Raw genomic sequence first — 13,243 nt, 5'->3', positions numbered from 1 at the left:
CCGGCAACGAAAAGACTCCTCCTACTTGGATTTCTGATTGGCTAACTGGATCAGCTTCTCGTCCTGATTCGATAATTGTCCTGCCAGTCATTATAACAAATGGGGTGACGTCACGGACGCGCAAAGTCTGACGGGAAATGTAGTCTTTTACTTGGCCATGATGCTGAAGAGAGCTTGAGCTTGAGCTTGAGCCTGAGCCTGACTTTAACTCTGATTCTGATTGCCTCACTATGTGCGAGAATGGTCATGTGAAAATCAAAGCTGACATGTATGGTGTGGTCTGGAGGAGACACTGACTGCCCATAGTCATAGCTGCCCCAATCACACACTGCTAATGTAACCAAAGTCCTTATGAGATGGGCAAAAGATGTCTCAGGGTAAACCAGCTGGATAGACCTGGGTGAAGGTTTTACAAATGTATCTAGGTCTCTATCCATCTATTTATTTACTTAATATCTATCTATCATCTATCTATCTGTATTTATTTATTTATTTACTATCTATCTATCTCCTATCTATATATCTATCTATCATCTATCTATTATCTATGTATTTATTTACTATCTATCCATGTCTCTGTCCATCTATTTATTTACTATTCATCTATTTAATATATATATATATATATATATATATATATATATATATTAGATTGTTATCTATTTATGTCTCTCTCCATCTATTTCTTTAGTATATATATCTATCTCCCCATCATCTATCTAGTATCTATGTATCTATTTAGTATCTATCTAGGTCTCTATCCATTCATTCCACTTATTTAGTATATATCTATCTACATATCATCTGTCCGTGTAGAACCTCTGTATTTATATACTATCTATTTAGTATCTATCTATCTATCTATCTATCTATCTATCTATCTATCTATCTATGTTTCTGTCCATTTACTTCTTATTTCTTTGTATAAATCTATCTACCTATCATCTATCTAGTTCCTTTGTATTTATTTAGTATCAACCTATTTAGTATCTACCTATCATCTATTGAATCTATCTATCTCCTATCTATCTATCTATCTATCTATCTATCTATCTATCTATCTATCTATCTATCTCCTATCTATCTATCTATCTATCTATCTATCTCCTATCTATCTATCTCCTATCTATCTATCTATCTATCTATCTATCTATCTATCTCCTATCTATCTATCTATCTATCTCTATCTATTTATTTATGTCTCTATTATTTATTTATTAATTATCTATCTATCTATCTATCTATCTAGTATCTTGTATGTATGTAGTATCTATCATTCTGTCATCTATTTAGTATCCATCTAAAAATCATTCTCTATCTATAAATCAATCAATCAATCAAAAAATTGTACATATATATGTGTCTTTCTATGTAATATCAATCTAAAATATATAAAGTAAATCATTATCTACCTGGTTAATGTCTAATTAATCTAATATATATATATATATATATATATATATATATATATCTTAGTAAATCATATGTATTAGCTATGCCAGTTATATACCTATAAATCATGTCTACCTATCACTATATATCTGCCTATTAATCTATCTATATATTTATCAATAAATCATTATGTACCTAGCTATTAATCCCTGAATCATATTTATAATCTATTAATAAATTAAGTCTAGTTAACCTATTATCTAGCTATTGTGTCTAGCACATATCTATGTATCACTATACTAGACAAGATATATATAAGACTGCACCAGTATAAGCATAGGGTGTTCACCAACGGAAAAAGGATCTGCCCCATTAAGTATAACTTCAAAAAACAGATGGCACACCAAAGAGTATGTGGTAAAAAAGTGAAGGAGGTTTATTGCCTCATGCTGTAACGTTTCGGCTCAAAGAGCCTGTTTCAAAGCTTGCCTTGGTAATGAGTTCCAGAGTATGGGGGATGCACGGGAGGAATCTTGAAGATGCTTGCGTGAAGCTCGGATAAGAAGAGGTCTTTAGAGGATCTGAGGTTACGTGTAGGCAGGTAGAGGGAGATTAGGTCGGAGATATATGGAGGGGACAGGTTGTGGATGGATTTGTATGTTAGCGTTAGTAACTGGAACTCTATTTGCTGGGCAACGGGTATCCAGTGAAGGAATTGGCAGAGGGGAGTGGTTGATGAAGAACGTGGGGCGTGGTGAATAAAGGGAGGTGCGCAGTTTAAGGTAGACTGGATGGGTGTTACAGTAATCTAAGCAGGAGGTTATACGGGCATGGACGAGCATCTTTGTGGTTTCAGGTGTGAGAAAGGAGCAGATTTGATGGATGTTCTTGAGTTGGCGGCGGCAGGAGGTGTTGAGGCTTTGTATGTGCAGTTTCAAGGATAGGTCAGAGTCCAGGGTTATCCCAAGGCAACGGACCCGTGGGACAGGGGCAATCATGGTTCCATTATCCTTAATAGATGGGTCAGGTAGAGGTCCCGTACAAGGTGGGGGCGAAGATGATAAACTCTGTTCTCTCCATGTTGAGTTTAAGAAAGCAGGAGAAGAGAAAGGAGGCTACGGCCACTAAACAATCTGGAACTCTGGCCAACAGAGAGGTAATGTCTGGTCCAGAGATGTATATTTGGGTGTCATCAGCATAGCAATGGTAATGAAAACCATGAAATTCTAAGAGTTGGCCCAGGCCGAGGGTGTAGATGGAGAACAGGAAGGGTCCTAGGATGGAGCCTTGGGGGGACACTATATATATATATATATATATATATATATATATATATATATATATATATCACATAACAGTCATGTTTTATACAAAATAAATTTTCTATATAATGCATAGAATATTATGTCATATTATTTTGGAAATGATGTGTGTGACATAGTAGATGTGTCCTCTGCATCTGCTGAGTTACCATGTGAAAGTATCAGGTCTTTTCCTTTACTATCAGTACAATGTGACAGTCCTTCTTCTGTCTTAGTATAGTGTAACAGACTGTCTCCTGCCCACTACATTGTAAAAGTCATTCTCACACCCGTGTGTGACAGTACAATGTGACACTCCTTCTCCCGCCCAATATACTATAAAAGTTTTCCTGTCCCAGTGCAATATAACAATCCTTCTCCTAACCCAGTACAATGTAACAATCCTTTTCTTGCCCCAGTACAATGTGACAGTCCTTCTTCTGTCCCAGTACAATGTAACAATCCTTTTCTTGCCCCAGTACAATGTGACAGTCCTTCTTCTGTCCCAGTACAATGTAACAATCCTTTTCTTGCCCCAGTACAATGTGACAGTAATTCTTCTGCCCCAGTACAATGTAACAATCCTTTTCCTGCCCCAGTACAATGTGACAGTCCTTCTTCTGCCCCAGTACAATGTAACAATCCTTTTCCTGCCCCAGTATCATCATGAGAAACTACATTTCCCATGCAGCTACAGGAAGCCTCCTCCTTCCCTCTTCCTCCTCCTCCTCCAGGCATCATTGGATCTATCCTCCTCCACAACACACTGTACAGACAAGGAGGGGGAGACTGACAATTCAGCCTGGCACCAGCAGGAGGGGGGGGGGGAGACCCTGGAATGTAGTAAATCCCCAGCCATGGTGAGGGAGGGGGCACAAGGCAACTCTAAGGCCTGGTGCATGGATGTGTTGAGCCTGGTCCTCCTCCCTGCAGCCCTCTAGAGCATCCTTCATCCTCAGGAGGAGGGAGGAGAGTGATTCAAGGTCTGGGTGATGATGATCCTCTTGGCTGACATGGAGCACTGGAGGCTTTGAGGCTGCTTCCAGGAAGGTACCTGATTTGGGCTTTCTCGGCACAGAGGGAGGGACAGCTGCAGGTTGGAAATATGGAGATCTTGGCTTTTGCAAGTACGAGCAGCCTCTTGCTGATGCTACTACCATGCTTCCTGCCAGTTGCTCATGGGCAAGTGGCCATTAAAGTGCCCCTGAAAAATTATCCAGGCCTTGGTGCGGTTCAGTCTAACAGAGCCAAGAGGTCGGCAGAAGAAGACACTGGGCAAGAAACCAACTTCATGGACATGAAAGACAACCTGAGAGGGAAGTCTGGTCAAGGATATTACGTGGAGATGAGAGTGGGCACTCCTCCTCAGACGGTATGTGATGGTGGCCTTATGCCAGTGCTCAAATGTGGGAAATCTTTGTATGAGGGTAGTACAAAAGAACCGATCAGTTCAGGATCCGAAGCCGATACATAATAAGAGCGGTCGCTGAGGCTGAGGAATCCCATTAATGTGTCGATATTACCAGTAATGAGCAGATAATCCTTTTAGTCTGCTGGAGTCCTCTATTACATTCTATCGTGCCGTGACTCATATTTGTTTCCATTACATTATCATGTCCTGGGCAGAACAAATCCACCTTGTACAAGTCAGTCTCAGCAACTTTCTAAGATACGCCGCTTCATATCTTCACTGTTTCCAAGACCTTTGCTTGCTGTCAGTGAATCTACATTTTTGGATATTTTTTCCTGTGGTCATTGAATAGGAGCTGGATAGGTTTGTATTCACACTTGTGCACATTGCAGTCATACAATAGTTATCAGAGCACCAACTAAGTATCAATGTATAAATAACACAAAAAATTCTTTTGATTTTAAATCTAAATTTATTGTTACAGAAAGGTTTTTAATTGTAAAAAATATTGGTATCAGGAAAACAAACACATAAAAACATTTAAAAACACACAACAAGAGTGGAGGTCGCACTGGACTGAGCAGCTCCAGCAGGTGTATAATCTGCTAGTGGTGTAGGGGATGAGAACAGCCACAATAAATGTGTGTATAGAGAGGCCCAGTATTCTGTATATATAAATGTAAATAGGCTCCTATTGCCCACAATATCACAAGATTAGGGCACTTAATTGAAAAAATATATCTGTAGCATTGCAAAGATCATACCCACATCACCACTATATAGTAAGAGCATATAAGGTAACAGAACCAATGTAAAGTTACACACACATGCCAGTATTACATAAGCCAACCTACATAGGACAAAATGTGAAGCATATATATATATATATAAACCACTGCTCACCAGCTGCGACCTCCACTCTGAGCCCCGACGGACCGTTTCGCCCCTGCTTCTTCAGGGGGCACAATACAATACAATAGTTATCAGAACTTGCTCTTGTCAGCAGCTGCATCCCCAGATATTTATCCTCTAGAAGTAAGCAATGAGAGCACCTATCCAATGACTGCAAGCAGTGATCTTGTAAATTGCAAGGAACTGATTCATAAAGTGTTTCCTTATAACAGATTTATTAATATTGGCGTTTCATATACCAGTCTTAGTAAGGGGCCCAACAGGCACAAGACGTACCTGATTTATCAACAAGCTCCGGCCCTTTAATAAATCAGGAGGACGCCCATGTGCCAGAATGGGAATGTATGCCAGTTGGCAACCACCATAGATTTCCTGTATAACTCACACCCGTAATCCGGTGTGAGTTATAATAAATACGTCAGGCCAAGGCGTTCCTGTCCGACTCTGCCCCCAATTGCAGAAAGTGGCAAGCGAGGCGCAGAACGGATCATGTGTCGCATCTTTGTTGGACCTTGCGCAAACACGTGCTGCATCATCACACATCTACATCAGAAAACTGGCCTAGATGTGTTGTTGAATCCCCCTCATTGTGCAGGTTGTTGCCATCCCCTATCTATAGATAAGATTGCTTCCATTCACTGACAGCAGGGGTTGTCCAGGATTAAAAAAAGAATGTAAAAAAATTAATCCGGTGGAGCTGAATAAAACAAAAACAAAAAACATACTCCCCTGTCCCCGGTGCTCCGGTGCCTCAAGGCGCAGTCTGGTACTGATGCTCCGACGTTTTCTTCTAGTCCGATCAGCAGCTTAAGGAAAGGGACCCGGGACGTCACAGCCGGCGAAGACTTCTATCACAAGAAGACATTGGAGCAGCAGGACCTTACCACGCTGACAGGTGCCGGAGCACCTCATTTATCTATTTTAGATCCTGGTTCATGCTTGTCTTAGGAGTCCAGTGGGCGGTACTAATCACTGATTGACAGACAGTTTTGTCTGCAGTCATACAAGTAAAGCTGTCGGTTAGGACCGCCCACTGGACACCTAAAGAACTCGAATTAAAATAGATAAATGACAAGTTCTAGTAACATAACTATGTATCAGTCTGCTCAGCTCCTCCTGCTCCATGACATTGTGCCGGCAGACAGGACTGCATGTGACAGGTTCTCATTAGTATAAAATATATGACAGTGAGTGTGTCCCAAAATACAATGTAACTACATACGTAAAATACAGCAGCATCGTACGGACAAAACAGGATAGAGGATAAGTGTATGACTGCTGGGGGACTGACACCCAATGGTTGCAAGAACAGTCATCTGAGTCCCCTGTGTGAATACAGCTGTAGTGTTCTATAGGTTAGGACATCACAGTGATTTTGGCTGCGACCCATCTTGCCAAACCAAAGATCACTGGGTCATCCTGCAACTCCTTCACTAGTGTTAGTGAATGGAGTCGCATTGTAACCCCACTGGTGCCGCAACCACGACTTCTAGCCACAATAAGAAAATGCAACATTTTTGCGGGCAACAGGGGGCGGATTTTGGCGCTGAATCCACGTCATAATCCACCCCCTCGCAATAGAGGTCTATGCAGACCGCTAACTTCCTTTTTTCCGTGAGCGGTATGTTGCCGGAAGCCGTGACAGTCGCGGCAGGCACATTTTGGTCCTATTCTAATGCGGCTTCTCGCGTCAGAATCAGGACCAAAATACGCCATTCTGTGCCCCTTAATGGTGGTCTTTTATATGCACTACCATTTTATTTAATGCTAGTGAATTGGAGACCCCTGCTCTCATGATCACTGGGGGTCCACATCAGTGAAAACAGGGAACATGCTTAGTTTTTTTTGGATGTCTGAATATATCTATTGAAATGAATGAATATCGTCATGTTTCATAGACGGCATACTTACATAAATTGCGTATGTGGGAATAAAGCCTTAGGGAATTGTATCATACTCTAATAGATTATTGAGCGTGAACCAACTCCCCGGCTATTTCAGATGAAACGCACAATAAAGTACAAATGTCACGAAGAACATAATATAGCGTTGGTTTTGTCTCAAGCAGGCGGTGTTGTATCCTGGGCTCATACTATGTAAACAGTTTATTCCATTTTATCTCCATCTGGGCCTCCAATATACATATTGTCAGCTCATCTCTGATGGTGTCCGGCTTCCTGCAATAACAGCAGACACGCTCATTGTTTACGGTGTAGCTACCATTGTAGGCTGTACTACATCATTGGGAGTGCGTGCCGTTTTCGAGTACGCTTCCTGGCAGGAAAATGAAAAATGCAATGTGGCCGACCCAGCAATCTGGTAACCGAAGCATAATAGATGCTGACCTAAGTTTAACCCCTACAGTCTTGCTGTCACATCTGTTCCTCAGTAGGTCAGCACTAGCAGGGGAAGCAGCTTGTGAATGTCTGCCGCCCCTCCTACAGCTCCTCCTGACACTGGGAGATTATTATTATGCTCAGGCAAGGTGTTTCAATGGCACTCTATTTCCCATGCAGGGCTTCTCACTTTTTCGTCTTTGGACTCACCAGTCAATCTTTTGTGATGCCAGCAAAGAAAGACCACCATGGAAGCCATGTGGCGCCAAACACCACAGCATGACTGGTAGCAGGATACCCCTTCCCCTCTCCTAATAGCAGATACAGTCTCTCCCCTTTCCATCTCTAGCCAATACACAGCAGCATTCTCCCCATATACAACATACATTCCCCAATTTCTACCCCTCCCAAACTGTCAGGAGCACCCCCACAACAGGGACACGAGATTAGAGAAGAGCCCCCTGACTCCAGTGCCAGTCTATGATGTCTCTGTAGACTCCGACTAAACTGATTCCAGATAACGGACCTGCGGTCTATTGGGATGTATTGACGAGTCCGTCTACTAATGCAGAGACTGCACTGATAATACAAGGCTTGCGTTATCACTGCAGTTTCTGCTTTAGAGTCCCTGCTGTTTTGTGAATTTTGACACTGGCTGGTACCTGAGCCCAAGCAACCAGTGAGAAGCTCTACTTTAGATAGTTTGCCATGGTACCCTTTGTTAAAGGTTTTTTCCCCAACACTTAAGTATTATTGATATCTTTCCATATCAGATCAGTAGGGGTCCAACACCTGGCACCCTCCTGATTAGCTGTTCAGAGTGGCAGCAGTTCTCAGGTGACCACCATTTTTGCTTCACAGGCCAGTGACATCACCTTCATCAGTCACACGGACTTTTTGCAGCTCAATCCCATTCATCTGAAGTATGAAACGCAGAATTTACACAATGTACAGCACTATACTTGCAAAGCAGTAAAGGAGCCGCAGCATTCATCCTACCACTACAGCCTCTTCAACAGCTGATCAGTGGGGGTGCCAGGTGTCAGCCCCACTCCAATATGATATTGATAGATCCTCAATATCATAATCTGGGAAAACTCCTTTAAAATAAGACAACAGGTAATTCTGCAGAGGAGTACGGGCTAGGTGCAGATGTTGCAGCCCATATTATGCTTTGCAAAAGAGGTTCCATTCTGAAGCATATAAAGCGGATATTAAACATTCCGATTGATGAGAATCCAACTGCTGGGACCTTGACCAATGTTAAAATGAGTGACCTTGGGGCCACCAAGAACCAGCCAAGGCCCATTTTTATTCCAGCAGTGCACTTGAAATAAGAATATAGTATATAGCCTATAGTGATGGTGCCGGGGCAACTGTGCACATATTACTTTAATAGGAGCAAATCTTCTTCTGACATCAGGAGACAGCCATATCAGCTGATCTGTGCGGGGTCCAAGTGTTGAACATCCACTGCTAAGCCCTTGTTCACATCAGCGTTTGGATTCCGTCTGGGGGAGTCCGCATGAGAACTCCCCCGAACGAAACACCAAACGCAAGTACAAGTGCTGGTGCAGTAAAAGCACAGAGACCCCATAGACTATAATCGGGTACATGTGCTTACCGCCAGATCTCCTCAGGGATCATGCGGACAGGAAAGTAGTTCACCATCTACATTCCTGTCCACACGATCGTGCGCAGCAGGCACACGGACCCCATTAGTCTATGGGGTCCGCGTGCTTTTAGAGCACAGCGCTTGCAACTGCGTTTGTATTCCGTTTGGGGGTCCCCATGTGGACTCTCCCCAGACGGAATACAAAAGCAGATGTGAACAAACCCTTAGATATGTATCCTGTGTTTCAGTATTAAAAAAAAAACAAAACGAAAACCTGGCAGCAAGAAAAAACACGTAAAAAGGTGTGAAATACATAGATAAAGATTATTATCACTTGTCCTCACCATCTACGGTAAGTGTGTACTAGCAGGAAGTTGCGGACATGGAAGGGAGTATGGCTTCAAGGATTTGTTTGTAGTCTGTAACCAGGAAGACACATTGGACTGCATTGTTTGCAGGAGGATACTTTTAGGTGTGAACAGGTGTATGATGTGCCTTCATACTATTGTTATACTTATACTAGGTTCACACTAGCAATGCATACTCTGTCATTTGGATCCGCCAGGGTCCTGAACGACAGAGTCAGACCGCTGTTTCAGAGGTTTCAGCGGTGGCTCCTTTTGACTAAAATGGGGTACGTCATGTCTGCCGTTTCAAAACTGAAACCGCCACAGGACTTTTCTCTCTGCCAATTTTCGGCGGTTTCTGCTCCAGAGTCTCCAACGGAGATGCGAACCCAGCCATTAGTTCTGTTCAGCACAGGTCACATTTATATTACAGGTATAATGACATTCCCTTTAAGCATTCCCCATGACCGTACACCATTAGCCGCTCTGTCTTTGTAGTCAGGTTTCTCTTTTCTGCGGCATTCTGGTCTTTTTTTTTGCCTTGTGAAGCCAAGACTTTTCATAGAAAATACTGAAATATGGGAATGTAATAAAAACTTAAAGTTAGCGGTTTATGTTAGACAGAGACATCCTGTCCTTCCTGTTCCTTCCTTCCTGACTAATATATAATAATAATAATTAATAATAATATAATAATAATAATAATATAATAATAATAATAATTAATAATTATATAATATAATAATGTTTGTTACTCAATAACACAAAAACGGCTGAACGGATTTGGATGAAATTCGGCACATAGATAGTTTGTAACCTTGATTAACACATAGGCGACTTTTTAGATAGTTTGTAACCTTTATCCCGGTAAATGACATGGCTTCATGACTGTTAGGAATTTATGTTCATATGCTATATTACACTGCAAAAATAGAAAAAATGTGTAGTTCTGCTCACCTCCTTGTTGATAATTGTCAGCTATTGGATAACTTCGGGGTGTACGGTGTACACTTTACTCCACAAGTGTGATGAATACTTCTTTACAAAAAACAAATCGTCCTGCGGCTCTCCGATTCGATAAAATATAACTTTTAATGACACATCATAAAATGACAAAAAATTATGTGTAACCATCTGCAGAGGAAACCTCCCCACATAGCAGGCCACAGAAAACAAGCTCTGTGGAAAAACTGCAACGGAAACGCATTGTGGTAGGGGGCTGCAGTGCTCTTTCACTGCAGTCCACTATATGGGGTCTTAGCCAAAAATCTGGGTTTTTTTACCAGCAGAAAATCAAGTGTATGGCTTAGGCCAGAGCCCCATAGAGCTGGAAATGACACGATTTGGTCGCGGCGGGAAAAATGACGCCATTGTACAGTACTTGCAAAGTGAATGGGATTCATGCGAATCCCATGCCCACTTAGTGGAAAAAATTGCAGCACGGACACACTGCGATTTCGCAAACCGTCACAGTTTTGAAAATGCAAGATGTCAATTATATCTACGGAAACGCTGGCAGCTTTCCTATAGATATAACTATCAGAAAGTCAGCGGAGGAAAACTCCTTGAACTTTCTGTTCAAAGCGCTGCGGGAAGAACCGCAATACGTTCTCTCCGCGCTTGTTCCCGAAACGCTGTAGCATGGTGGTTACGACCCGTGGGGCCTTAGCCTTAGGCTCCACAATGTGGAAAAGCTACTTTTTTTGTTGCAGATTTTGCTGTGGTTTTTTGAACCAATGTGAAGAATGTCTTCAAAGGGAATGGGAAGTATATAGGAATTTCTTAGACTTCTCCCTTCTGCTTCATCCACTCCTCGCTTTGGCTCAAAAAAAACGCAGCAAAATCTGCAACAGAAAGGCTGCATTTCCACAACATGGGGCCTCACCCTAATAAGGGAAGAAAAACCGCAGAGCAAATTGCAGTAAAAGCATAATGAAAAATACTGTGGGGAAAAAGCATAACACGTTTTGTATGTAGTGTTTTTGGCTAAGATTTTGGTTTATCTCATCCACATATTGGGGGATGAAAAAGAGCTGCCGAAAAGCTGCATTTTCAAAAGCGCTGCATATTAATTTTAGCTGCAGAATTGCAATCATTTTCCCTATGGATTTAATGGGGGAAGAAAAAAAAAAATCAGAGAAAAACATAGCTGCAAAAAACGTGATGCATTCTCTCTGAATTTTTTTCCATTATGGTTTGCTATGCGGGGCCAGAGATTTCTAACAATGACTATTATTAAATTAGATTGATTATCAACGCCAACAACATGCTCATTATATGGTGTCCCAGACAGCTGCTGAGATGCCGGAACAATCACAGGCACGGCACGAGGAACAAGTTCAGCAGCAGGACAGCTTGAAAGCTGCTGAAACGTCAGAGCAGGCAAACCATCGACAGCAGCAATTTGCTGAATATAGGCGGATCATCGATGCCAATAACACGCAGACGAAGTGGATTATATACACATAATCCAACTGCTTCGGCATTTTGTCAGCTGTCAAGCTGGTCTTCCATTCAACTCGTGCACCGCACCGTGCCCGTGATTCTTCCGGCATCTCACCAGTTCACAGGGACAGCATATAATGAACGTGTTGTTGGCATTGATGATCCGCCTGCTTCGGTGTTTTAAATGCTCTCAAGCTGGCCTGCCACTGAACTTGTTCCTCGCACCATGCCTGTGATTGTTCTGGTATTTCAGCAGCTTGTTGGGCCCCCATATAATGAGCGTGTTGTTGGCATCGATGATCCCCCTGAGCTCCGCTTGAGGAGAACTCTCTTGACTTCTGGCTACCTTCATTGCTCTAGTGTTTTTAGAATTTTGCGACAAAATAGATTTCTTTTTCCCTGCATGTTTAAAATTGGCAAACTGCCCATTTGGATTAAAGGGGTTTTCCCATCTCAGTGTCTCAGCACTGGAGCAGATCAGATAATATACAGATGCTTGTACACAATAGACTCAGTGTTATCTGTGTGTTTACATAGAGAGATAACAGACCAGGCTTTATCAGCAAACTCCAATAGAGATACTGAGATACTGCTGCTAGCAAGAGCAGTTTAATATAGTATATGAACATAAATTCATAACAGTCGTGAAGCCATGTCATTTACTGGGATAAAAAGTAACCTATGTGTTAATTGAGGTTACAAACTATCTTTGTGCCAAATTTCATCCAAATCCGTTCAGGGTTTTTTGTGTGATCGAGTAACAAATACACAAACATCCAAACTTTCACATTTATAATACATTCGTGTTTATAACAAACTTGTATATATTTGTATTATAATTGTATTATATTGTAAATAAACATAATAAATTAGCACATAGGTATACAAACTAGTACACATGTATAGAAGCATATAGAATACAACAGTGCATAATTATACAATTATATATAACATGATGTTATAGAAGCGTATATAATAGCAAATATGTATATAATATAATAAAAAAGCCTATATAATACAATCGTACATAAGTCTACAAGTATGTATAAGATGTTACTATATAAGTATATTTATTATAATAGCACATTTGTATATATAACAATACTACCCTTGTATATGAGCGTATATTGTATAATAAAATTGTACATAAGTATACATAACATGATAATATATGTGTATATAAAATATTAGCACATATGTATACATAACATAATACCACATATGATTCTAAGTATATATAATACAGTAGTAATACTATATGCTAGAAGTGCATAGAGTACATCAAATGACAGAATAAAGCTGTGGCCTTTACAGCATGAACTTTGCCAAAATCACCCAACCACATCCCCTTTAATGAGGCCGGCGCTCGGTGTGCCCTCTCCGGTGGGAGGCTCAAAGTCATGAATGTCTTAAAAATGATCCTAATGGAAAGTATGGATTGTGATAAGCGGCGAGGTCATGGAGGACTGCTGATGGCGGTGCCT

The 13,243-nt window shown here is 41.3% G+C and overlaps 1 protein-coding gene across 2 annotated transcripts in view; it reads left to right on the top strand.

Moving 5' to 3' along the window:
- The first annotated feature begins 3,440 nt into the window (after positions 1-3,440).
- BACE1 (beta-secretase 1) overlaps positions 3,441-13,243 on the top strand; it is a 61,741-nt gene continuing 51,938 nt past the window's right edge. For both annotated transcript variants that reach the window (XR_012716987.1, XM_075279714.1), the window contains exon 1: positions 3,441-4,065. Coding sequence is in view for 1 of the 2 variants with exons in the window: in XM_075279714.1 (XP_075135815.1) it covers positions 3,799-4,065 (267 nt within the window). In the remaining variant the exon portion in view is untranslated. The remainder of the gene's footprint in view (positions 4,066-13,243) is intronic.

Source organism: Leptodactylus fuscus, chromosome 6, assembly GCF_031893055.1.
Source record: "Leptodactylus fuscus isolate aLepFus1 chromosome 6, aLepFus1.hap2, whole genome shotgun sequence".
Lineage (NCBI taxonomy): Eukaryota > Metazoa > Chordata > Amphibia > Anura > Leptodactylidae > Leptodactylus > Leptodactylus fuscus.
The sequence above is the reverse complement of the archived record's forward strand: the minus strand, read 5'-3'. Positions and strand labels throughout refer to the sequence as shown.